Consider the following 25,036-nt stretch of genomic DNA (forward strand, 5'->3'; position numbering starts at 1 on the left):
GCCGCTCAAAGAGCTCAAATTCATAGCATTTTCCAGTTCTCGTTTGATCATGAGGATAAATCGTCATTACTATCGGCTGTTTGTTTTTAAGTTGTTATGTTCTCAACCCCGCACTTTATATCATTGTAATTCCACTGCCAGGTTGACCTGCTAAAAGTAGATGTATATTTGTGATTTATCCATTAATGCATGCTTTATTATGAATAAACATTGCAGGTACAAGAACGAATAGCATCGTTTTTGAGAAAATAATGGATAAAAGTACAATATTTCAAGGCTATCAAGGGAACAGGGCTCCGAATAATGAAAATTATCTTGTAATTTACACAACCTCATTCATCGCAGATGTATATGACTTTCTTTCTTCAGTTAAGTTTAGAGGTGGTGATATCAATATTTTATGAATGTTAAGCAAAAAGATCAATATTTAATAAATAATAACATTAGAACTATAGTTAATTTTCCACAAAATAACTTTTTTGTTCCTTATTCTGTTACAAACAGCTGCACAACTTTTCAGTTGTAAAGCACTTTCATTTGCAAAAAACAGAATAACAGAGAATACTTTCCCCGTCTTTAAATTAGATATAATGCTTTTTTGTTGTTCTTTTATTCTTTCAATTCTTACTGCAAGCTTTACAAATAAAACAAGTTGTTTACAAGCCACATTATATACCTCACAATCTTATTGCTATAATTTGTCACCAAAAGCACTACAAAAAAGATATAGATGACAACAGTTTTATTCTGAGCCCCGCTTAGCCCTCCAGGGTGAGAGATGGGCCAGATGAATGGTGGGACCCTGGTTGTCCTCTCTCAGAGTAGGAGCATGGGCCAAATCTTGGCACGCCGGGCATTTCAGGCCATTTTTGAGGGGCCAGAGTGACAGTATCTCTTGTAGAAAATGGTTCCCATTCCCACCATCATTATGCAGGCTAATGCCAAGATGCCCACAGCGATGCCAACACCCACAGAACCATCAGAAGGTTTGTTTGTGCTGATAGACACAACTAAATTGTAGAAATATGCCATGAGACTATTGGTAATTGACAACGATATCCAAAATCCACTTCTGTATTAGGGAATCTGCTTGGAGCTTATTAAACTAAACCTAATTAAGGTGGTAAGGAATACCGTAGTTCACCAAAACAAGAAAATTCTCCCATAATTTATTTACCGTCATGCCATCCCACACTCTCAGAAAAAGGTGCAAGAGGGTAAAAGTTGTCACTGGGGCAGTACTTTTTTTAAAAGTACATAAAAAGGTGCACATTGGCACCTTAGAGGTGCATACTGGTACGTCAAAGGTACATATCTGTACCAAAATGGTACCATCCAAATGACAACATTTGTACATTTTTTCTGAGATGACTTCCTTTATTAGCTGACCAGAAATGTATAATTTAATAATAAAACACCATCATGTCGGAGCCAACTTGACTTTGTTGTCGTATGTGTGTTTCATGAAGACAACCAATAAAATTCGACGAATGATATTATCGACTTATATTTGAACTAGATATGCAAGGAATTTTCTTATTTGGGTAAGCTGTTCTTTTAAAGGGACACTCCACTTTTTTTGAAAATATGCTAATTTTCCAGCTCCCCTAAAGTGAAACATTTAATTCTTATCGTTTTGGAATCCATTTAGCCGGTCTCGTGGTCTGGCGCTAGCACTTTTATCATAGCTTAGCACAATACATTGAATGTGATTAGACCATTAGCATCGCAATAATATAACCAAAGAGTTTTGATATTTTTTCTATTTAAAACTTGACTCTTCTGTAGTTACATCGTGTACTAAGACCAACAGAAAATTAAAATTTGCGATTTTCTAGGGAGATATGGTTAAGTCTATACTCTCATTCTGGCATAGTAGTCAGGGACTTTGGTGCTGTAACATGGCTGCAACAGGCGTAGTGATATTACGCACTGCCCGAAAATAGTCCCCTGCCATGAAAAAGTAACCAAGGGGACCAGTTTGATAGCCATATCTTCATAGAAAATCACAGCTTTTAATTTTCCGTCAGTCTTAGTAACTACAGAAGAGTCAAGTTTTAAATAGGAAAAATATCTAAACTCTTTGGTTATTTTTTAGCATGATGCTAATGGTCTAATCAGATTCAATGGATTATGCTAAGCTATGCTAAAAGTGCTTGCGCCAGACCCAGAGATCGGCTGAATGGATTTCAAAACAGTAAGAATCAAATGTTTAACTCTAGGGGAGCTGGAAAATGAGCATAATTTCAAAAAAAGTGGAATATCCCTTTAAAGAGACATGTAAAAATGTAACAATAGCTCACCTTCCTCTTTTGATGTAACAACTGAAATAGAATAAACATCATAAAGTCAGTATCTCAGATCTACAACACAGCTAAAGTAGAGTAAAGGTTCAGATTAATGCTTACGTTTGTAACCAATACCTGGCAGTCAAATTTGATATTAATGCAATATATAAAATTGATAAGGGACTTACCGTTGTCTGAACGTATGACGATGGCTGGTGATGTGACGGTGGTGCTGTCTGAAACTCCATTTGGAGGAGGTGTGGCAGCATCTCTCTTCTTCCTGCCACATTGCTGTGAAAAGATTTGTTTGAGAAAAGTGCAAATCATATTTCTTTCACAAAATGATTGCTAAAAAATAAAAGCTCTATTGAAGTGAAGATGTTTTTAAAACCAAAAGGGTGTATTTTAGGGTTTAAGTCTAACTATAATCTGTGACCATGTTTGTGAAATCCAAGTCTCATGATCTAATTAGGAGAGATAATTTTACATTGATTTTAATTTCTTTCTCGGTCAATATTAAAGATATCAAAGTTATATTTTCACAGAATGTTCTTTACATTACGTAGGATGGTTTAATGTAGAAAACACAAATCACAAACAAAATGGTTATATTAGAAGATACGCATGCAGGTGTGTTTACCGTAAATGTCATGCAGGAAGTCATTTCACACAGTCTTGTTATACAGTGCAGGTAGTATCTTGACACCGTCTGATTCTGCTGTTCTGTGAAACGGAAGGCAGGAAACAAGAAGCGAGCATGTTGTTCCTCTCCGTTCACAAGCATTTTAGTGAAAAAATCTCTGGTACAACTGTAGAGAATCGAAACCAAAACAGGTTAAAATTCATCTCTGCTTCAAACTGATTTTACAAATGTTGGCACATAGTACCATGGTAATACCATGATTTCTGGAAATGTATATATAGACAGTTTCATGTATTATATTTAATGTGTATCAACTATTACACTGAGCTAATATTACTGTGTTAAATGAATGTATACAATGTTAGCTAAAGCTCCTTGAATTCTTGCCTAGCTACCAAACCTCTCTGCACAGATGTGATCCATGCTTGTCGACTTCCAAAACATTTTATTTTCGACAAGGTATTTGTTTCAGAGATCAGTTTAAGCAGTTTTAAGCCAGGGCTGTGTTTCTTAAGAGCGCTTTCTATGAGCTACTTAATGAACGTTTGTTATTTTATTCACATGCTATTTAAGAGTCGATATCCGTTTATCAAGTGCTGAAATGTCACCTACAGTATAAAAAGACTTGTAATTGACGCTTGCAGACGAGCATCAAGAGGTTCTATTTAGCTCTCGATTCATTTCACACATTGTCAGTTACCTGAAACAAGTTTTACTCACCTGTTTCATTGGACGAGCCACTAAACACAGTGGCATGTGCCAATGGCTTCTGTGCGTAAGATGCCATGCCACTTTGTGTTTAAACTGCTACTGGTTTTTCTTTAAAGGGTACATTTAAGATGTAAAATAATTATTTTGTGTCCCCAGAGTACGTATGTGAAGTTTTAGCTCAAAATATCATGTAGATAATTTATTATAGCATGTTAAAACTGTCACTTTGTAGGTGTGTGCAAAAATGTGTCATTTTGGCGGTGTCCTTTTACATGCAAATGAGTTTATCTCTGCACTAAATGGCAGTGTTATGGTTGGATAGTGCAGATTAAGGGGCGGTATTACCCCTTCTGACATCACAAGGGTAGACAAATTTCAATTAGCTATTTTTTCACATGCTTGTGGGGAATGGTTAACCAGAACTAAGTTACTTCGTTGTTCTTTTTCTAGGTTGACAAAAGCACTGGGGACCAGTGCTTTAAGTGGCCCAAAAGAGGTGCCGGTACTCTAATTTTTTTTTTGCTGACTCGACTCCTATATTAAAGGGGTTTTATATTCAGCAGTCAACAGACAACCTTGTAAAAAACAATAAATCTTTTTATAAGTTTGTGGATTTGCTTGAGCTAGAAATGGCTACTGAACATAAATAAAATGTGCAAAATGATTTTGAAAAAATACCATTAGAAAGAGCTGCTGTAGAAAGAGCTATTGCACATAAATAAAATGTGCAAAAGGTAGATGCGAGTAAAATTTTCAGCATGGTAACATGCTAAAACTAGTTGATCAGATAGAAAGAGCTTGAAAAAACTTTTAAAAACTTTAAAACTTTAAAATGACACCAAGACCATGTCTATGGGTTCAAGAATAACAAAATACTGGCCTTTTGAAACTCGAAAGTCATTTATTTTGTCCCATTGTTTTCCACTTTGCTCATTGAAATTTCGTTCACTTGCAGTTTAGCAATTAAACTAAATTTATATTACAATTTCAAGAATGTTTTCTGCACATCGCCTGAGAAAATCCAAAGTTGCGTCGAGGGAAACCAAACTGAGAGCCGCGGCAGCTGAGATTGTCATGTACCTACAAAAGGGTATTGGATAAAGCTTGCGTCTGACCTGTAGCTATCATTCTGGCTTGGTGGGATGTCAGCCAGCGAGTCCTCTGATACTGACGTTGTTCTTTTACTACTCAGAGTCTAAAGCCAGGAGGGAATATTAAGTGTTCATTGTATTTTCATTTTAACTGAGCAGCTATGGTTGCGCACTTTACACACAAACACACACCTCTCCAGAGCACGTTGACACTGACAGACAGCAGCAAAAGCGTCGAATGCGCTTTTAACTTGTAAACGCAAGGGCGTATGGGTAATGTAGTCTCTGCTCTCGGTGGGACGAATTAGGAAGCGTACATTGTGAACGGTGCTCTGAAAAGCGGCAGCGCAGCCAAAGGATTAAATTAAACCTCTGATTTGTAAACAGATGTGCAAATGAGCGATCCGGTAGGCTAAAAGCAAGAGCTATATTTGGAAGCCCACTTAAAGCACTGCTGGGGACCCAATTATAGCACTTAAACATGGAAAAAGTCAACTCCTTTAACTCCTGAGCACTCATAGATCTACAGCGATTTTCAAGTGTTACTTAAGTTACAATAATTTTGAGAGACGACCCATAAGTCTAAGATGATTTGTATGCTTGTTTATACAATCTACTTGCCTTACGATGCTTTTGGGAAATGCAGCCCAGACAGATAAATATATACAGTTTGAGAGTTCCCTTAGGTGCAGGCGCATAACTGCAACAACACGCGTGTGTCTGATGAAATATCCGTCTATACTGCTGAAATGCAGTAATATATAAATTTTTTTACAAAATGCATCCCTGTCATGAGGTTAAAATGTTTGACTTTTTATGGTACTGTATTTTAGGAGGTTGCTATGGTGTTCTGGATGGTTGCTTACTGGTCCAAGTCAATGTATTTGAATGTACTGGATAAAAGCTTCAGTTAAATGCTGTTTTGATTTAACTCACGGCATAAAGAGGTTGAAGTAGTTGTCGGTGGTGGGTGTGCTGGAAATGGAGGCGTAGCATCTGTCCAGCAGCACAAAGTATCTGTGGAATACGCAACAAGCGTCAGCCTCGAATACAGCACTGTTAAATATGCAGGTAATGCTCAATGAAAGCTGTCTTACTGAGAGGTCAGGTTGGTGGCCTGCACCTGCACAAACACACTTGACCTCAGCTCAATACCAAATGGTGGCATGACGAGAGGTTGCGTGAAGTTATCATCCTGAAAAACAAAAAGGGTTGATCTAGTGCTGATCTATAGCTCCACTGGTAGAGCATTGTGTTAGCAACACATAGGTCATGGGTTTGGTCAAAAGGAAACACACATACTGATCATTAATTAATTGGTTGAACTGTAAGTCAAGTGCATAAATGTAAATGTCAACTAGTGGAGCACAGCAGTAGCAATGCAGCAAGTGTAAAGGATTACCATATAACACGCATTCTGATAAATGTTTATCATTAACGTAATGTAAGTCACTTTGTATATGTCTGACAAAAAATCATGTAAATGTAATTGTAAATGTAATTAATGGATGAATGAATGTGAGTCTGTCTTACACTAAACAGCTGCAGGTTTAGAGTGCTGATGAAACTGCCATTGTTGTCTTTCATCGCAATAGTGGAACCCGACCTTTGAAAGGATAGAAAAAAGTTACTCGAAACTGAGATTTACCACTACACTGTAAAAAAGATTTGTTGGTTCAATTTACAAAGTAAGTTACCTGGTTAATTCAACTTAAAAATATTAGTTAACTAAACAAAGTTTTACTAAAAGTTGTAAAAGTTCACTGTAAAAAAATTTACAGTTTTGTCAAATCAACATATTTTTATGTTACTTTAACTTAAAAAAAATTAAGTTTAACATTTTCAACTTGAATTTATAAGTTATGTGAAAATCTTCATTAAGCCAAAACTTAAAATAGTAGGTTGAATTGACTTGCTAAACCAAGTTGTTTTAACTTCGTGATGCATTTATTACAGTGTTATAACTAATATTTTTAAGCTGAATTAACTCAAAGTTTTAAGACATACAGGTAACTTACTTTTTTTAAGTTGAACAAATTTTAGTGTACAGTTCTAGAATCATGCTTAACAATCATTAACTTTGGTAAAATGCCAATAAATAAATATTATACTATTTTATTTGCTAGATGGACATTATGAAGCTTATTACACTGTTACTTTTCAAATATATGGACTTAAAAATATGCTTATTAAATATATGAACACAAACCAATGATTTGAAATATTTTATTAGCTCATTTGTAAGAAATGCAAAAAATCCATAAGGCTTTAAGATACAAAGTTCAAGACAAACATGACATTTATTTTAATCATTTGAAATATAATTTCATATGGTATTAATATGGTATCTTAATAATGAATTAAATAGAAAGTATATTTATGACTCATAAACCAGGTGAAGGCTTTTTGATAGTTTAAAGAAAAACACCACCGCCTTTCAATATTTCACCATGTTCCCACCTCAGCCCAGACAAACTTAGACCTTTTTTTTTTCAATGCGTACACAAAGAATTGCCACATTTTAATCTGTGCCATCATACTTACTAACTACTCATGTAACAGTCCTTAAATACGGAAAACATGGAAGTGTTTGGTGGCTTCTAAATTCCTCCATGTTTGGATCCTATTGAATGAATGGGGCTAGGCTAAATGCTAACACATTCACACACGCTGTACAAAGATTTAGTGCATGCATTGAAAAAAGATGCGCATGTCATAATTCGTCCAGGTTGAGGTAAGAACATAGTAAAACACAAAAAAAACGGTGGTGTTTTCCCTCAAACAGTTGTTATCTAGACATAGCAAACCCTGAAATGTTACAACTGACCAATCAGAATCAAGTATGTCAGAGTGCCGTAATAATACAATTATGATTCTATTGTAATTTGTATAGTATTACTTTTGCCATGATATATTATGCTGTCTTGCTACTGCTAAGTTACAATTTTTTAACTGTTAATCACAAGAGGACTGCAAAAAAAAAAACTAAAAAATGAAAGAGCACAAAGACTACACATATGTCCCTGTATCATCTCTATTATGAACAAACCATTGCTACAGTATTGTCTCTTTCCCTTGGGGGGCAACACTAATGTGCCAATTATTCAACTTGTTGCAAACCTAGACGCTCAGTCCCTTGCGAGTTTTCCAAGGAACTGGATTGTACACCTGGCTTGTCGTAGCGTGAGAGATAATCGCGCAAACCGAGATGCTTACACATCGACCTCAGTGTTGTTGATCAGGTATTCCAGAGGATAAGAGCAGGAGTAGTAATACTTCAAATCTGTGCTGTATGTCACCGTGCCTGTTGTGATCTCATTTGAAGTTACCACTCCGCTAATGTTGACCGTCTGAATGTTTGAGAAGTCTGAAAATATGCCTGTTCCCACACTTTGGACTGTCTGTGGAGAAGATTAAAACATAGTAAAAATTAGTTTGACATAATAAAAATTGTCTTTATCTAGCAACAGTGGTGATATATATATATTTATATTATATATATATATATATATATATATATATTCAGTTGCTTGTTTTGATAAATGAAAAGCTATCAAAACTGATGAAGCTAACATCTTTTTGGTTGGATACAGCATTTCAGTGACTCACGACAAAGTTGCTTCCGCAGGTTGTGTTAAGAGGAACCCTAAATCGAACCACAGGGGGTGAGGCTGTAGCATCGAGCGTGCCCTGGCAGGCTTGGTTATTCATGATGTTGTTGAGGTTAAGCTGTGACTCATTGAAGCCACTGTACAAGACAGGGCAGAATTTGATGGCCAAATCGATGTACTGCGTTCCACATTCAACATCTATGTCAGTGTATTCTATAGTGAAGAGAACCATCATTTAGTTGCTATAAAAACTATACTTTACACTGTGTAAAGTTTACACAAACAAACTTTACACTGAAAAAAATGATTCATTCAATTTACTCAATTTTTTAAGGTAAGTGGTCGCAATCAATTTATTTAAGCTACATTTAAACAAAAGATTTTTGTTTTGTTTTGTATTTGAATTTTTTTTGTTTAAATGTAGCTTAAATAAATAAATTGCGACCACTTACCTTAAAAAATTGAATACTTTTTTTTTCACGCAAAGTCGTGTTATTGTCACAAAAAAATTATTAATTTATTAATTCGCTTTTTTGTGCCTTAATCACGAATGTTGTCTTCCTGTCAGTCGCACGAACTTCTATAAATAGTTTTTCGTGTCCGTGGCACGACTTTCTTTTTCGTGTCATTTTATAGTTTTCTCATTGTTTTTTCTTATTTTCTTACCATTGTCGCTTGGGGTTAGAATCACTTTTTGTTTCATTTTTAGACATCCTAACCCAAACCCCAACTTCAGGCGAGAATAATTTTAAAAGCGGAAGAAAACTTGTAGAAACCATTACATAAAAGTACATCCTAACCCAAACCCCAAATCTAACCCCAACGGACAATGATTTTAAAAAAGTGGTTAAAAATGAGAAAACTAAACATAAAATGACAAGAAAAATAAATCGTGCTACAGACAGTGAAAACTATTTATAGAAATTCATGCGACTGACACAAAAAAACATTTGTGCACAAGGCACAAAAAAAGCTGAATTTCATGCCATGGACACGAATAAATTAATCAAATTTTTCGTGACTATAATATGACTTTCCGTGATATCATGTTGAAATCATATAGAGAGATACTTTTCTGAATGATGTGTTGATTAAATTGTTACAAAAAAAAGCATCTTAGTTAAAATTAATTTAAAACAACTTAATTATATGTGTTCTTGAGCAAAACTATACCTGGGTGTCTGTATTCTAATCCACAATCAGTTAACGTTAACTGAGCGCTGTTTTCGGAACACGTCGCGAGGAGGAAGACGAAAATATTGAGGAGAATCATTTTCTTGTTGCTTGCTGCATTTGTACCTGTTCGTAAAAAATAACACCAAATCAGTTAGGTACATCCGAGATTGACCGTATCCCCAAGTTAGTCCTATAGGCGAAACACAGACGCACCTTGCATAAGAAACTCCATTGCTGCGGTTGGCTTGAATATCCTCAGCCTGTGAAATCTTCTTGCATACTACGGATGGCTTTTATAGAGCTGAGTCTTTTGTGGGATAGAAATAAGGTCACTGTAGTTTGGTGTGTCCAATGTTTGGGAACAGCCCTTTGGTGGTTAAAATCCCGTAAGTCTAGCCCCGGAGGGCATCTTCGGAAATTCAACACACCGTAGGCCTTCAAAGACGTGCATTTGACAATAGCTTGGTTTCTTTGTTTATTTACCTAAACATAAGATCCCTTGGCATGTTAATATATGACCTCACGGGGTAAGTGTCAAGCCCTGGGGAGGAAAAAACAATAGTGTCATCATAGCTCTTTACAGTTCTAGTTTAACACTCTACTTAATGTCAAGGATCCTTATGGTGGTCTTAAGGAAATATTAGAGATATTATGGACAAGGGTATTAATGCAACCACACATGATGGGATGGCACCAAATGGAGTGAAGCATTCGAACAATGATGCAAAACAGACAGTGAGGCAGATGAGTTATTGATTTTATATTTTTGTTTTCATTTATTGTCGTCTTGTTTCCATGGTAAAGTTGTTTTTTTAAATGTGCTTTTCCTTGAAGCCATAATTAACTGTACTCATACAATTTTAGCTGATATACACTTAATGCACTGTTAGTTTATGATAAAATTGTCTGCTAAATGCATAAATGTAATGTAAACATACACAATATTATACACTGTAAAAAATAACCAGCATGAAGTAAAAAAAATTTGTACTATTTTGACTAAGTTTTGACTTGTGATACATTGAGATAACTTATAAATACAAGTTAAACTTGATTTGTTAAGTTAAAGTAACATAAAAATACATGTTGATATGACATCATTTTTACAGTGTACTTTCACTGTAGTATTTCCTACCCAGTCTCACGGGGTTTCGTGATATAGTCACGTATTTTTGTATTCTTTTTCGTGGTATTGTCGGGAATTTGCGCGTTTTTTCGTGATTGTAAAGCGAATTCCGTGTGATTATCACGTATTGGTTACTCAACTGCTTTTTCCTATTTTTAAACCATTGTCGCTTCGGTTTAGGGTTAGATTTGGTGCTTGCATTAGAATGTCACATTATGTATTGGTTTATACTATTTTTTCAGATTAATTTTTTTATATGTCGCCTGCCGTTAGGGTTAGAGTTGGGTTTGGGTAGGGATGTCATTTTACGTAAATCTAACCCTAAATCGAAGCGACAATAGTAAGAAAATAGGACAAAAGAGTTGAGTAACCAATACGTGACAATCACACGAAAACAGGAACTCGTTCACGAAAAAAACGCGGAAATTCGTGACAATACCACGAAAAAAGAATAAAAAAAAATACTTGACTATATAACAAAATTTCGTGAGACTGGGCTGAGTGTTATAGTCACGCAAAATTTGGTTAATTTATTTGTGTCCATGGCACGAAATTCAGCTTTTTTCGTGCCTTGAGCGCAAATGTCATTTTCATGACACTCGCACGGATTTCTAGTTTTTCATGTCCGTGGCATGACTTTCTTTATTGTGTCATTTTTTAAAATTATTTTTAAATCATTGTCGCTTGGGATTGGGGTTAGATTTGGAGTTTGGGTTAGGATGTACGTTTATGTATTAGTTATGTTTTTCTCCCGCTTGTAAAACTATTCTCGCCTGGAGTTGGGGTTAGAGTTGGGGTTTGGGTTAGGATGTCTAAAAATATAGCAGAAAGTGATTCTAACCCCAACCCCAAGCGACAATGGTAAAAAAAATAGAAAAAACAACGAGAAAACAATACATAAATGACACGAAAAAGTAATGCTATGGACACGAGAAACTATTTATAGAAATTTGTGCGAGTGTCACGAAAAAGACATTTGTGCTCGAGGCACGAAAAAAAGCTGAATTTCATGCCATGAACACGAATACATTTTGCGTTACTATAACACGATTTTCCGTGAGATCAGTCTGAAATCTGTGCTTGTTTGCTATACTTGTCTTTACGGGATAGTTCACCCAAAAATGAAATTTCTGTCATCATTTACTTACCCTCATGAGTTGTATTCAACAGAACATATTTTGATAAATAATTTTAACTACACAGTTGACGGCACCCATAGACTCTTACTTCTATAGTAGAAATAAAAATATAATAGAAGTCAATAGGTACCGTTACCATCATTTATTAAAATATCTTTTTTGTTTTAATCATACAGTCGCATTATTCATTTTAAGATTATTGTATTTTATGTCATGGCTTTAATTCCTAGGAATCATATAAAACCCGAAAACTATGTACTTTATATATACTTTATTATTCACAGTAATATCTACTTTAAATTGAGTTTTAAATCACATTTTTCTTATAAAATACCAGATGTCTCATAATATTTTTTACATCTCAAGTAGTTAACTAACGCTATATATAATATATGCTATAATGTTAACACATGAAAGTATCCAATAGCAGGGTCCTTTTCATGATTGGATACAAGCCATTAAGTGTAAATGGCGCTAAGTGGTGTGAAAAGGTCACTGGATTATCCTGTAATGATGCAGCTCTGCTTTAAGCCATAAACTAATCACTCTGTTTCTGTGTTCTCTCTCTCGTCTCTTCACTACGCTCAGCCACAGATCCAGATAAATCTCAAGTGAATCTGTGGAGAATCACTGATGGGTTTGATAAAGCTCAGATGTTACCTTTGACCCTTTGAGATGCCATCTGTGTCTGTGATGTCTTTCTCCATCCTGGTCCAAAACTGATCCCTTTAGACCTCTATCATTTAGACCTTTGGACCTCTATCATATAACTTCATTCAGTCATGGTCAGTGTTTTATACAATTAAATCAAGGATAAAAATATCATCTGCACTCTACTCAAATACTTTATCTAATGTTGGTAATAATGTTGTCAGTACTGATAGTAGAATCTGGACCCCTGGGTTTACTTTATTATGTAATATATTAATTGGCTTGTTAATATAATGTTTGTTAATACATTATAGTGCTATCTATCTATCTATCTATCTATCTATCTATCTATCTATCTATCTATCTATCTATCTATCTATCTATCTATCTATCTATCTATCTATCTATCTATCTATCTATCTATCTATCTATCTATCTATCTATCTATCTGTCTGTCTGTTATTTGGATTCAAAAAGTGTCAAAGTTGAGGCTGGTATGAGTTTGAGGGTCACTGACAAGTCAATGGGACTAATCCGTAAATCTTATACTGACATTTAACCCTTCTGTGAAGACTTATATCAGGAAATTGTGTCAAGACAAAGTTGGATCTCTTGGTGAGGAGGACACATTTACATTATTTACAATACTGTAACAATACTCTTTTAAATCAAATGTGAATACCATTGTAATTTGGATATAATATAGCCTATTTGACCATATTCTGGTACTCGTGGTATTTAAATACTTCAGACTACATGCCCCAAAAACTGCAGTGTTGCCACGGTGTATGTCCAAAAAAAACAAACATGGGTACCATTTGGTACTGTTACTTTGGTGTGAATATTATATGTGCCTTTATGGAGTTTCAAAACAATGAATCTTTTCTTTTATCCTTTGATTCTGTCTGATCAGTTATTTCATATATTACATCTCCACCGGCTCAGGAGAACAGGGATTATCCGCAGATGGATTGTTTGTTTTTCAAATCCAGTGAGGAGAGTACAATCTGTTCTATCAATGCACCTTTTTACCCAGAAATCTTCAGAATAAATTGGTCCACTCCAAGATCCCATTAATTTTTGTCACTAATGTCACAGACAATAACAGCGAATGACTTCAAAGGTCTCTGCTATGGATACAGACTCTTTGTTTGCCTGGCGTCATGAGGGCTACAAATATTGTGAAGAGCTTGGATTTTTTTAACATTGCCCAGAGGAAAAAATGTTTTTCAGATGTTGCCCTGTCATACCTCAGTAGACCTAATAGAGATTTCACTCACATTTTATTTAGGTACCAACTTTTCCCCGGATTAATTTTCTAAAAATGGACACAATAATTAGACATTAATTTTGTTCATGGTCAGGCAGGGTCACAAATGTTAATATCACACCCTGTCAGACCAAAATTGTCACAAAATGATCCCAAGCCTCACTGGGGCAGTATCCCATTAAAAAAGTCTTATTATAAAACGGGCAGTTCTGGTTCTTCATTCTGATTGGTTGAAACGCGTTCTAAGCCGTGATAAAATACACCGGTAACCCCACGGTTCAGACCATATTACATAAGTATTACTGCGCCACTGTTGCTGCGTAGTGATTTATGAAAATAAACACCACAGTCTTTAATCATATTTTTAATTTGTCTACAATTGCACAATTAATGGCGATATCCAGATAAATGTCAATAAATATTGTTGAGTCATCTCGACGATAAAGAGAAAACGTTGTCTGAGGAGTTTATAACTCAAGTTCATACGTCTGCTATTATCCACTGGGTGGCGATCTTACCCAACTTAAACACTGACGCATTCACTGAAAACACCGTGTAGTACAGTTCATGGTTCTGAATCTGATCTCTTACAAAAGTTCTTCACATAGATGAATTATCTTCGCTTTTAGCTAAAAAATCGGAGAGGTGATAAGAGAACAAATGAAGGTAGGATGAAAGGGTTTTTGTTTTTGTTTGAAAGCGGATGGTCTGTTTTTTCATTTGATATTTTATGTTTATTTAAAGAAGATAATTTTTCTGCAAAGCATTAAACTAAAACTAGATGGCAACTTAAAAAAAAACGCTGACAGGGAAAGAGTTAAGCATGCTTCCAAGCATATTTGATCATCACTTCAACAGTTGCATGATATAAATGTTAATGTATAAATTAGACGAATGGTGATTTATAAAATAAACACCACAGTCTTTAATCATATTTTCATTGTGTCTTTGCTGCGTCTGTGTTGGTTGGGAACTGCGCTCTGTTTCCGTCAAACTTGATTCAGAGGAACTACTTTGTTTTGCGGAAGAGTAATATTTGTACTAATATAATTACAACTTATTTGGGTTTTATTTTATAAAATCCTGCTAACGTTATGCATATGAAGTAATTGTTTTATAAACGCAATAAACCCCTCGAAGCAGTGGCTAACGCGTCGTCCCTAACAACGCCCCTTAGCTGTTATAAAATGCACTGGTAACCCACTGCTTCTTGGGGTTTATTGCTTTAATTTGTAAGTAAAGTTGCGTAATTCGTATTAATTCATATGAAGTTAATTGTGCAAAATCGTACGATTCTCATGAAAAAACAACAACGAAACTGAACCCCTAACCCTGCACTTAACCCCAAAGTCTCAGGGGTCAAGAGGCAAATTGTACCAAAACTTACGAATGTGGTTGTATGAATTAATAAGAATTAGCCAACTCGTAAAATATGTAAGATTTCTCATGAGATTAGGCTGAAATAATTCAAATACGTGAGATAGCGTTGACTATTTAGGTACAGATATGTATACATTTGATATTAATATATACCTTTGAGGTAATTGGGTGCAAAAATCTTCATTTGTTTTTCTATTTAATCTCATTAGGGATGTGGTTCTCACGAAATCCAGATTTAGAAGGTGTCCAGCATCAGAATTTTTAAAAAGCCCTTGAAGACAATTGTTTCTTGCACATATAAGATTAAGGTCTGAATTTACTATAACCATTATTTTTAGAGGATTTAAAAAATATTTTCTATAAAATTACATTTTACATTTTTTAGATTATCGTTATCAAATATTATCATTACCGCAACATGATATTACATTAAATATGTGCATTTACAAACTCATGTTTCGGTAATGAGAACTAAAAAGTTGTCTAGGTACTACGAAAAACAACATTTCAACTTTTATCTGGAGAGAAAAAATAAGAACTGCTTACCTGGTAGCCATCTTGAGTGTCACAGTCAATAATGTCTCTTCCAACTAATTTTTTTGTTGTTGAAAATATTAGTTCCTTGAGGGCTTAAACAATTATTGAAAAGTGTTGCGGAGGATGAGAAAATTGGTTTTGGACACATTTATATTCCTTATTATTGTCTCTACATTTACCAATGATCACCAAATACCACATGTTTCTTTAATATAAATGTTTATAGTATAACATGTACTGAAGCTTTTTGATTTTTTGATTTTTTAATGATAAATATTTCCATGTCAAAGAACCCAAATCCAGTCATGGACACTCATTGCGGTAATGAAAATGTTTCCCTTAAATGTAGAAAAACAACAAAATTGGTTTGTATGATGTCATTTGAAATCATGTGAAAAGTAGTACATGAAGAGATTTTTGTATGCTTATTATTTTGATACTCTTACTTTGCATTTACTTTTTATCAAAATGTTTCATGACACCTCATACGTCTAATTTCGCGAGAATCACCCATTGGTGTCTGGGAGAAATAACTGAGATAATAAATCTTATTTTTAAATCATGTATTGTAAATTGTGTTTTATGTTCAGTTTATTATTAGTATATCTAAAAACAAAATATTCACAGTTCAGACACACATCTGATTTTTATTTATTGTTAAAAATGAGAAAATCTCTACCCAAAAATACAAATGGAACAAAAATGGGGAATAATACATAAGCTGGTGTGTTGTTTTCAGACATAATTTCAATTGAAATATTTGATACAAAAGAATATCTAAACGTGAATATAAGAGTATGTAAAACTAACTGCTAATACTCATTAACATTGAACTGGTATCACTGAGACATGTGAATACTAATGAGTAAAAACAAATGGAATTAATTAAAACTAAAAAATATCTTAAATAGTGTTCACATCCACCACAATCAAATAGCATACTGCAAACTAGGTTGCTTTTTGATTTAATTAAATTTGTTCCCTATGGTCTCTCGCTCTCCCCCTCTCTTTCTGCTTGTAACTCAAACTAATTATTGCAAAGAGTAATACAGGGTCCCATGATCCTTTGTGCCGATGATGAATAGACCCCTCACATTCAATCCTGTTGACTTTAATATTCTCACTCGACTAGAAATATGTGTCAGGCTTGTGTATTAGATACCTCTGCTTGTGTTCATGGTGTAACTGATCTTAAACCCTGCAAAAATACGGCGAAGAGTTGAGGTATAACTGTAACTGTATCTTCAGCAACAAAGTAAATATATGTATAAAACATTTCACTGGTCTGTCCATTGTTTAATGTACAAGTGCAATAATTAAATAATTATTCAGCTTTATTCTATATTGAAGTACTGCACAATCACTCCTGATTTCAACTTGATGGGTCAGATGTTTTTCTATAAGCCTATAGAAATGAAACGTGGTGCGTTTGTGTGGTTACAGTGATAAAAATAGCCGTATTGATGTTGGGTAACAGCGGCAATTTTATGTGTAGTGTAATAAAATGATATTATTTTCCATGTATTTCATGATTATGTTTACTGTAATTGCAGAGCTCTCCAAAAGTAACAGGTATTGTTGCATTGTTCAGCCGAATAACAATTTTTCTGTGTGTGCGTTTAGCTGAAAGCCGGGTTGTGGGCTCCTGTCAGGGCTGTTCGTGGCGTCTGGTTCCCCTTTAGCAACGTAAGAGACAAGATGAAGAAACACATGCTCATAACGGCGAGGATTGCGATGGCGGAAATCAAAGCGCTCGTAACCGAATTCATTTTGAACGGTGGCCCGTTTAACTGCGCTGCAACACACAAAGAGAAACACACAGTGTGTTAGACAGACTTCAAATGTATAACCCACTCACTCACAATCTTGCGCTTGCTTCGCTAAAACCGCAGCCTGCATCTCCCCTCTATTAACTTCTCACTGTTTGAAACCCTTCAACTCATCATTATTTTAGTCACAGGTTTCAGCCTCGGAGGAAATAAAGTCCTCCATATTTTCCGGGAGGGAGTTAAGCGCAGTTTTATCCTGCTTTATAAATTGTACACCACTGAGATTTAGGATTTAGCTCCCTTTCAGAAGAGCTAAATGGGTGGAAGAAAGGGCTTACCTATCTGGGAATTATTGGTGGTAGTTTCATCTGTTGACAAATGTAAATTGATTAGTGGGATGACAAATCTCAAGCCTATGTATCACATACATATAAAACAATTTACCATGCAGTGTTTTTAAATCCACAACATACAGTTTCTATCACTATCAGGGTTCCCACACCTTAGTTAACTTCAAATTCAAGGACCTTTCAAGGACTTTCCAGGTCCAAACCCTCAATTTCAAGGACTAAATGTGGGGACACATTTCAAGTAAGAGCAAGGTTACATCGTGTTACCTTTTAAGATACATTGTATGTATGTACATTGTTGAATTTTCCCCAATGATTCACAAACTTTCAAGGATTTTAAGGATTCGTGGGAACCCTGCACTATGCTTTACCAGTTGAGCTACAAATGAAGTAAATACAGGAGCTACAATTGGGTTATCATACCACTTCTAGTGATAATGGGTCCTGCTGTTATGACTGCTTTGTCAGAGGCCGTTCCGGTTCTTTCCGACACATCCCTTTTCTTCCTTTTCCCACAGATCTGTCATATACGACAAGTAAAAAATAAGCACAGCAGCAGCTATTATATCATAGGAACAGTGTGAAAATGCATTGATGAGAAGGTAAACATCAAGCCAATGCAATAAACTTTCGCATTTTATCGACAGCTGCATTTGGCAACTTGTTTATTTAACTTATCGCATTTTTGAAGGAAAAATTTCAAAATATGTACCCTAGCCATCACTGGGGCTAAAGTATAGATTTGAACCTAAAGAGTCCATATTTGTAACTTAAGGCAGTGGTTCTCAAACTTTTCCGCGTGCAGCCCCCCTTGTGTACGGTGCATTCCTTTGCGCCCCCCCAAAGAAAATTTATGACAAAAACTGTTATAAAATTTAACTTTTTAAGTAAACAAAACATATTAAGTTATACAAAGTAGATGCTTTTGGTTAGTAGCCTTATTTTTTTTAGGTTTAATTACACAGAATTCATGATAAATGAATGTATTTTATAAAATGTCATAAAACTGGGGCCCCCCTGGCACCATCTCGCGGCCCCCCTGGGGGCCCCGGACCCCAGTTTGAGAACCACTGACTTAAGGTACTTATTGGTGAGCAATTTGGCTCTCCTGATTTTGCCAAGTGGTTGATGTCCTCAGGGCAACATTATGTTGACCCTGGGACAACATTTCAATCAACCAATCAGATTTCAGAAATAAGTTTACAGTTTGTTTTAAGTTTAAGCTTACAACAAGGATTAGCTGTTTCTAGACCATTGTTTTCCCTCTGATTTTAGGGTTTGGTTATGGTTAGGGTTGGGGTTTGGGGAGGGTTTAGGTTTTATTTAGAAAAATTTTGTCCTTGGGTCAACATAATATGTTGCCCTGAGGACATCAACCACTTGGCAAAATCAGTTCGAGCTACCAAATATATACATTTCTGTACGTAAATCTAACATATTATAACCTTTATAAGGATACTGCCCCAGTGACAGCTTGGGTACATGTTTTGACTATTTTTTACCAACAGAGTATATATTATGACCCATGCGTTGCAAGTGTCATGCTCTCCTAGTTAAATTACATCATTTTCATTAAGTATTACTTACTTACTTATGCCCATTTTTATTCTGCTATAATTTTGTTTTAATTAGTTTTTATTACTAAATACAGTAATTGGTCGTTACTCTACATTCACTAAATGTCTGTTACAGCCAATACGTTTCTTGTCAATGCAGCCGCAGCTTTGTTGTTTAGCAAATGATCCATTACCACTTAAAAAATTGAATTTGTTGCAGTTATATTCTCACGCGTAACGCTTGAAGTAGAGAAGATAAGCTTCTGAAGAAGATAACAGGCGCAATTGTTTTGTATAAACTCACAAAGACCTAAACACGCACAAACCCCAACATCGATAAATTCATTAAGTGGAAAGATGAGCTCTTAGCGTCACCACACAACAAATAACTACCAGACAGCGATAACAAAAACATCAAACGCATAAATAAATAAAGTCAGCACAAAGCAAAACCAATTGCCTTATAACAGTAAGCGCATCATTTATTCAGTGCATGCTGGGACTTCGCAAACCCTTCAGCAACGTTGTTCAGTAAAAAATTGCTTGTTCTGACAACTCTTTTAGGCTGCCCTGTGACTGTTGATGTGTATTTATGTAAATTTCTTTCTTAGGGAAATTCACACGACTTAAAATATGTGACATTGAAAGCCCGATGTGATGAATGGAATGCAATTGCTTTTTGATGTTGAAGTGGCAGCCATCCTTACTGGCATCAGCAAAGGGCAGTCGTCCGCCCGGCACAGCTTGGTCACACAGTGCAGAAAGACGGTGGACATTTTCTGGTTCTTGTGCTTGACAAAGCGAAACACCTCAAAGGAGAACCGGCCCATCTGGCTCTTCCCATTCTCAAAGACCGTTGTCTGCGGGTCCTTATCACATCTGCTGTAACAGAGATGCTTTAGCATTACTCATAAACATGCAAGCACTTTCACAACATAAAAAACACACAAGCTAGGGGGTGATGATAGGTAAGAATCCGATTTAGGAGCAACATATTGTCAAAAGCCACAAATTGATTGCAGTCTTGCTTTGTCCCATCATCATCATCCTTGAAAAATCCGGAAAAAGTTAAATTACCCAAAGAAAAGGTCATATCTGAGATCATCATTAGGATTCCCGGAGGGCGTCGTGTAACAGTAGTCCATCAGAACATTCCACCTGTGAGGAGTGACATGGATCATTCACAAACACCAAAACATGGATGTCTGAATAAGAAATGTGTCCTATGTCTCAAAACTTGACCCTTAACAATCCACTTCATTCACTTTAGTGGCGCCCCTTGCCTGAGGATTATCTTTTATTGAGGAAAGGAGTCTTGCATGTATCAGATATAAGGGAGGACGTAACAATACAGTGACTCGGTCTAGCTGTCTTAGCTTACATTTTTACCTCATGGTTAATTGGACCAGCATTCAGCGTGTATGTCAGTATGTTTGCATTTAGGGCTCCCTGCAAGATACACGTGTGAGATATGTTACTGTAGTTCACCTCCGGTCTAGGTTGGTGGCTTTTACAGCGGCGTACACTCGTGTCTTCAAAGTAAGTCCAGCCATAGGCATGGCGAGATGCTGGACGTATGAGGAGTCCTTAAAAACACATCATCATAGGATAGAGTCATGCAAAGTTATCATAACCCTGTCTGTGAAATGCAAGCTAAAGTCTCACAATCGGATTATGAGATTTGGAGCATCAAAGTTTGATTTCAATCATTGATTTCGATTTTTGACATGATCTTGCTCAGTCAATATTAAAAATATCAAGGTTATATTTTCACATAAATTGAAAACAGTAAATCACAAAACAATTAAATTTAGTTGGGTTCATACACTGGGACACAAATATACAACATGTATATTTGCAAGCAAACAATATGCAAAAGTCTTTTAAAATTTAATGCAAGCCAGTGCAAAATTTTCAAAAGTGAACATAAAGGGACACTCCACTTTTTTGAAAATATGCTCATTTTCCAGCTCCCCTAAACATTTGGTTTTTACTGTTTTGTGATCCATTCAGCTGATCTCCGGGTCTGGTGATACCATTTTAGCATAGCTTAGCATAATTCATTGAATCTGATTAGACCGTTAGCATCGATCTAAAAAATAACCAAAGAGTTTGATATTTTTCCTATTTAAAACTTGACTCTTCTGTAGTTACATTGTGTACTAAGAAATACAGAGAAAATGTAAAGTTGCGATTTTCTAGGCAGATTTGGCTAGGAACTATACTCTCATTCTGGCGTAATAATCAAGGACTTTGCTGCCGTAACATGGCTGCAGCAGGCGTAATGATATTACGCAGCTTCTGCTACTGAAAGTAACCAAGGGGAATATTTTCAGGCATTGCGTAATATCACTACGCCTGCTGTAGCCATGTTACAGCATTAGAGAAGGCCTTGATTATTACGCCAGAATAACGCCATATTGGCCTAGAAAATCACAACTTTGAATTTTTCGTTGGTCTTAGTACATGATGTAACTACAGAAAAGTCAAGTTTTAAATAGGAAAAATATTGAAACTCTTTGGTTATTTTTTAGCGCGATGCTAATGGTCTAATCAGATTCAATGGATTGTGCTAAGCTATACTAAAAGTGGTAGTGCCAGACCTGGAGATCAGCTGAATGGATTCCAAAATGGTAAAAATTAAATGTTTAACTCTAGGGGAGCTAGAAAATGTGCATATATTTAAAAAAGTAGAGTGTCCCTTTAACTGGTATCCATTTTAAATCCATAAAGTAAATTCTGCAGTATGCATCACTTTAATTCTTCCAAGATAGTAAATCATTTCACTCAAATCAATATTGTATGTCCATTTCGTTATATTTGGCATGCGGCCATGTAATAAATGGGATAATGTATAGTCATTATGGCACCCTGAAGATTATGTAATATGTTGTGGTCTTCATTCTGTAGTAATGACCGTACATTATCCTTTACTGTAACCATTATTGTTTTCAACATTGAGAAATGAAAAAGTAATATTTTAAACATAACTGTCTCAAGATGTTCCAAGTGTACTCACGTTGTACAGGAGTAAATTCAAGGTGCTTATGAAAGTACCATTGCTGTCCTTTATTGATATCGCTGCGGCCGACCTTCAAACAAAAGAAGCCATTAAGTACATTATAAATATACTTTGCAGACCAATTAAAGTTTAAGAGGGAAAGCATGTGTGATAGTTTTCCCTGATTTACTGCTTGATGTCCTTGTAATCAACTGTGCATTAAGTTTTACATCATATTCGTTGTGCATGCTAATTTCATTACGCCTCTGGTAAACCTCTAACAAAAAGTGCTAAACATTTTACAGCTTGCAGTCTGCGACCGTTTCATCTTCCAGGCAAACATTGTGAATAATTTAGTAAGGACAAAAACAAAAGCTTTATTGAATTCGATAATGTCATCCTTAAGGGATTACACTGACTTACGAAGCGAGTTGCGTGTTATTGACCAGGTATTCCAAAGGGTAACTACAGCTGAACTTGTAAAGTAGTCCCGGCAGGTAACTGATGATCGTTGGGGGATCCGGAGTGTCGATGTATCCCGATATGCTTCCAATCTGGACCATCGAGACATTTCCATAGGCGTTGGGTCCCTGAGCCGTAGAGACCTACAAACAGTGCCACCGACGGGTGAATGCTCTGATACACAATCATATCACCTGTGCTATGAAATGAATGTACTTTCACCGCTCTATAATCCTCAGCAAAATCCTTTTATCAATCCTGAGTGTCTGCTGTCACACAACCAAACCAGATAAATCCACCTTACCGGAGATGTTCTTCGACATTGTTTTTATTTTAGTACTTGTATTGTTCTCACTAAATCAGAATACGTGTAGCTCGATTGGTAGAGCAGTAGCATTGCAAAGGCTGTAGGTTTGATCCCAAGGAGCAGACTGATAAATGTGAACTTTGAATGCACTGATTAAAGCATCTGCCAAATGCATGAATGCAATTTTTCCTTTTAACACCATGCCAGCTTTAAACCAAAGGTCATGGGAACACAGTGTGCCGTGCATTTAAATAATTTGTATATTTAAATGCAAAAAAAATAAACTGTAGCTTATGCATTTAGCAGATGCTTTTATCCAAACTAATGCACAGTGCATAAAAGCTTTACCAGAAGTGCATGCCCTGAGATTTGAACCCATGACCCTTGCATTAGATTTAAAGGAATACCTGAATTATAATAAATTAAATGGTTCTCTGTTTGTTCTGTTATGATTCAGATGCTTTTATTCAATCTGGCAACAAAACAGCAACTTACTGTAAAGTGTCTTACCATTAGTAAGTTCCCACAGGCCTCAAGCGTGCTAAGACTGATGCTAAACAGCACAACTGTAGGAAAAGTGTTGTTGTTTATGAACCCTCGGCAGTGAGCATCACCGTGACGACCATTGAGTGCCAGATCGGTGTCTATGTAGCCGGAGAAGAGTACGGGGCAGAAATTAATCTTCAGTGTTATGGTTTGGACTCCACAGTATACACTGATGTCGCGCTCAGCTGTAATAAGAATAAGGCGATGTTGCATAATCAATAAATGATAAATTAATAAACTCAGAATGTTTTATGTGTGTTCGGTTCTCTTACTGGGAAACCTGCTGTGAAAGTTGCCGTCACAGTTGAACCCATTGAATTGCGTGTTGACTATTACAGTTTTACTTATAAGCAGAAGAATTATACATAAACGTTCCATTTCAACGCCCGGGGAAGACAATCTGTTTGCAATTTCTTTGGATTCATCTGAAATAAGAAAAGAGATGCATAATTGGTGCTTCACGTCGCAGTTTCAAAAGGTAATTTGATTGTCTTGTTCTGTAATTATGCTATTCGGTTTGCATGATGAATAAAACGAAAATGAGAAATGTGATATCTGTTTGTGCTTCTACCAGAATCTGTCAAAAATAATGAGCCGAAGTGTCCTTTCGCTATCCGAAATGCATAAATTCTAGTAGACGAGTCATCAAAGCTTTCTGGTTAATGAAGTTTGGTGATACATTCAAAAATATATATATATATTACTCTACTTTTCCAAAACATAGCTTAATTAAAATGTCACTTCCATACGATACTTTAACAATTAATTTTCGATGCATAACACTCACCCCCTTCCACTTCTGACATCTCCCAATTTTAGCATCCCTCAATCTCGGTTTTTCAGACTCATCTGCTTCCCTGGCAGCTGTAGGATCAGCGATACTCCATCTGTTCACGGCCGCTGCGTCGGACCGACTGGATTACCCAGCATCCCTGCAAAACCACTAGAAACACGGCCTTGCTCGGAGGGAAAAAAATTAAACATAAGAGATTCATTATTTGAACACGTCAACAGAAAAAGAGCTGTCTGGCAGAACATGGGAAAGTCCATCAAAAGTGAATGTGTTATACAAATCCTTTCACGGGCCCAGAAACATGAGCAGGTTTTGAAGTTTCCCACTCATATCCTTTCTGCTTGATCTTGCTCTGTCAGCGCTCACAAACGGCCCCACGCCGCATGTGGTCTGCGAGGGGGGGAATTATCTTTTCATCAGCTCCGCGACTGGGCTCATCGCTGACTGAGCTGGCCTTTCTGTGTGCCAGGACGGTCTGGGTCGAGACCAGGGTTGTCTGGACCCCTTAGTGGCTTTGTTTGGCTCGGCTCCGTCAGCACTTAGCCAGCCGTCTCCCATGATGGCCGGCGGGGTTGGTGTCCCACCTGTCTGGCTATGATCTTTTGGGTTGGCCCGTCCGAATGCAGCTC

At 36.1% G+C, this 25,036-nt stretch overlaps 2 protein-coding genes across 3 annotated transcripts; both read right to left on the bottom strand.

Moving 5' to 3' along the window:
- Window positions 1–281: 281 nt before the first annotated feature.
- On the bottom strand, window positions 282–10,124 carry LOC129446895 (zona pellucida-like domain-containing protein 1). The gene is made up of 11 exons (XM_055208386.2): window positions 9,734–10,124; window positions 9,518–9,643; window positions 8,343–8,557; window positions 7,950–8,134; window positions 6,267–6,339; window positions 5,831–5,928; window positions 5,670–5,750; window positions 2,929–3,097; window positions 2,477–2,579; window positions 2,304–2,324; window positions 282–1,010 (listed from the first exon to the last, which is right to left on the bottom strand). Exons 1-11 carry the CDS (start codon window positions 9,750–9,752, stop codon window positions 859–861), a joined length of 1,242 nt encoding a protein of 413 aa, XP_055064361.2. The 5' UTR covers window positions 9,753–10,124; the 3' UTR covers window positions 282–858.
- Window positions 10,125–16,302: 6,178 nt separating this feature from the next.
- Window positions 16,303–24,036, bottom strand: zpld1a (zona pellucida-like domain containing 1a). Of its 2 annotated transcripts, none has more exons than XM_073874750.1 (10): window positions 23,887–24,036; window positions 23,579–23,799; window positions 22,723–22,904; window positions 22,318–22,390; window positions 20,787–20,884; window positions 20,376–20,456; window positions 20,006–20,177; window positions 18,166–18,262; window positions 17,731–17,760; window positions 16,303–17,418 (listed from the first exon to the last, which is right to left on the bottom strand). In XM_073874750.1, exons 1-10 carry the CDS (start codon window positions 23,990–23,992, stop codon window positions 17,243–17,245), a joined length of 1,236 nt encoding a protein of 411 aa, XP_073730851.1. In that variant the 5' UTR covers window positions 23,993–24,036; the 3' UTR covers window positions 16,303–17,242. The 2 variants fall into 2 exon arrangements, with proteins under 2 accessions (XP_073730851.1, XP_073730850.1); XM_073874749.1 differs by having other exon boundaries at window positions 20,006–20,180.
- Window positions 24,037–25,036: the final 1,000 nt, after the last annotated feature.

The sequence above is a fragment of the Misgurnus anguillicaudatus genome, chromosome 12 (assembly GCF_027580225.2).
Source record: "Misgurnus anguillicaudatus chromosome 12, ASM2758022v2, whole genome shotgun sequence".
Taxonomy (NCBI): Eukaryota; Metazoa; Chordata; class Actinopteri; order Cypriniformes; family Cobitidae; genus Misgurnus; species Misgurnus anguillicaudatus.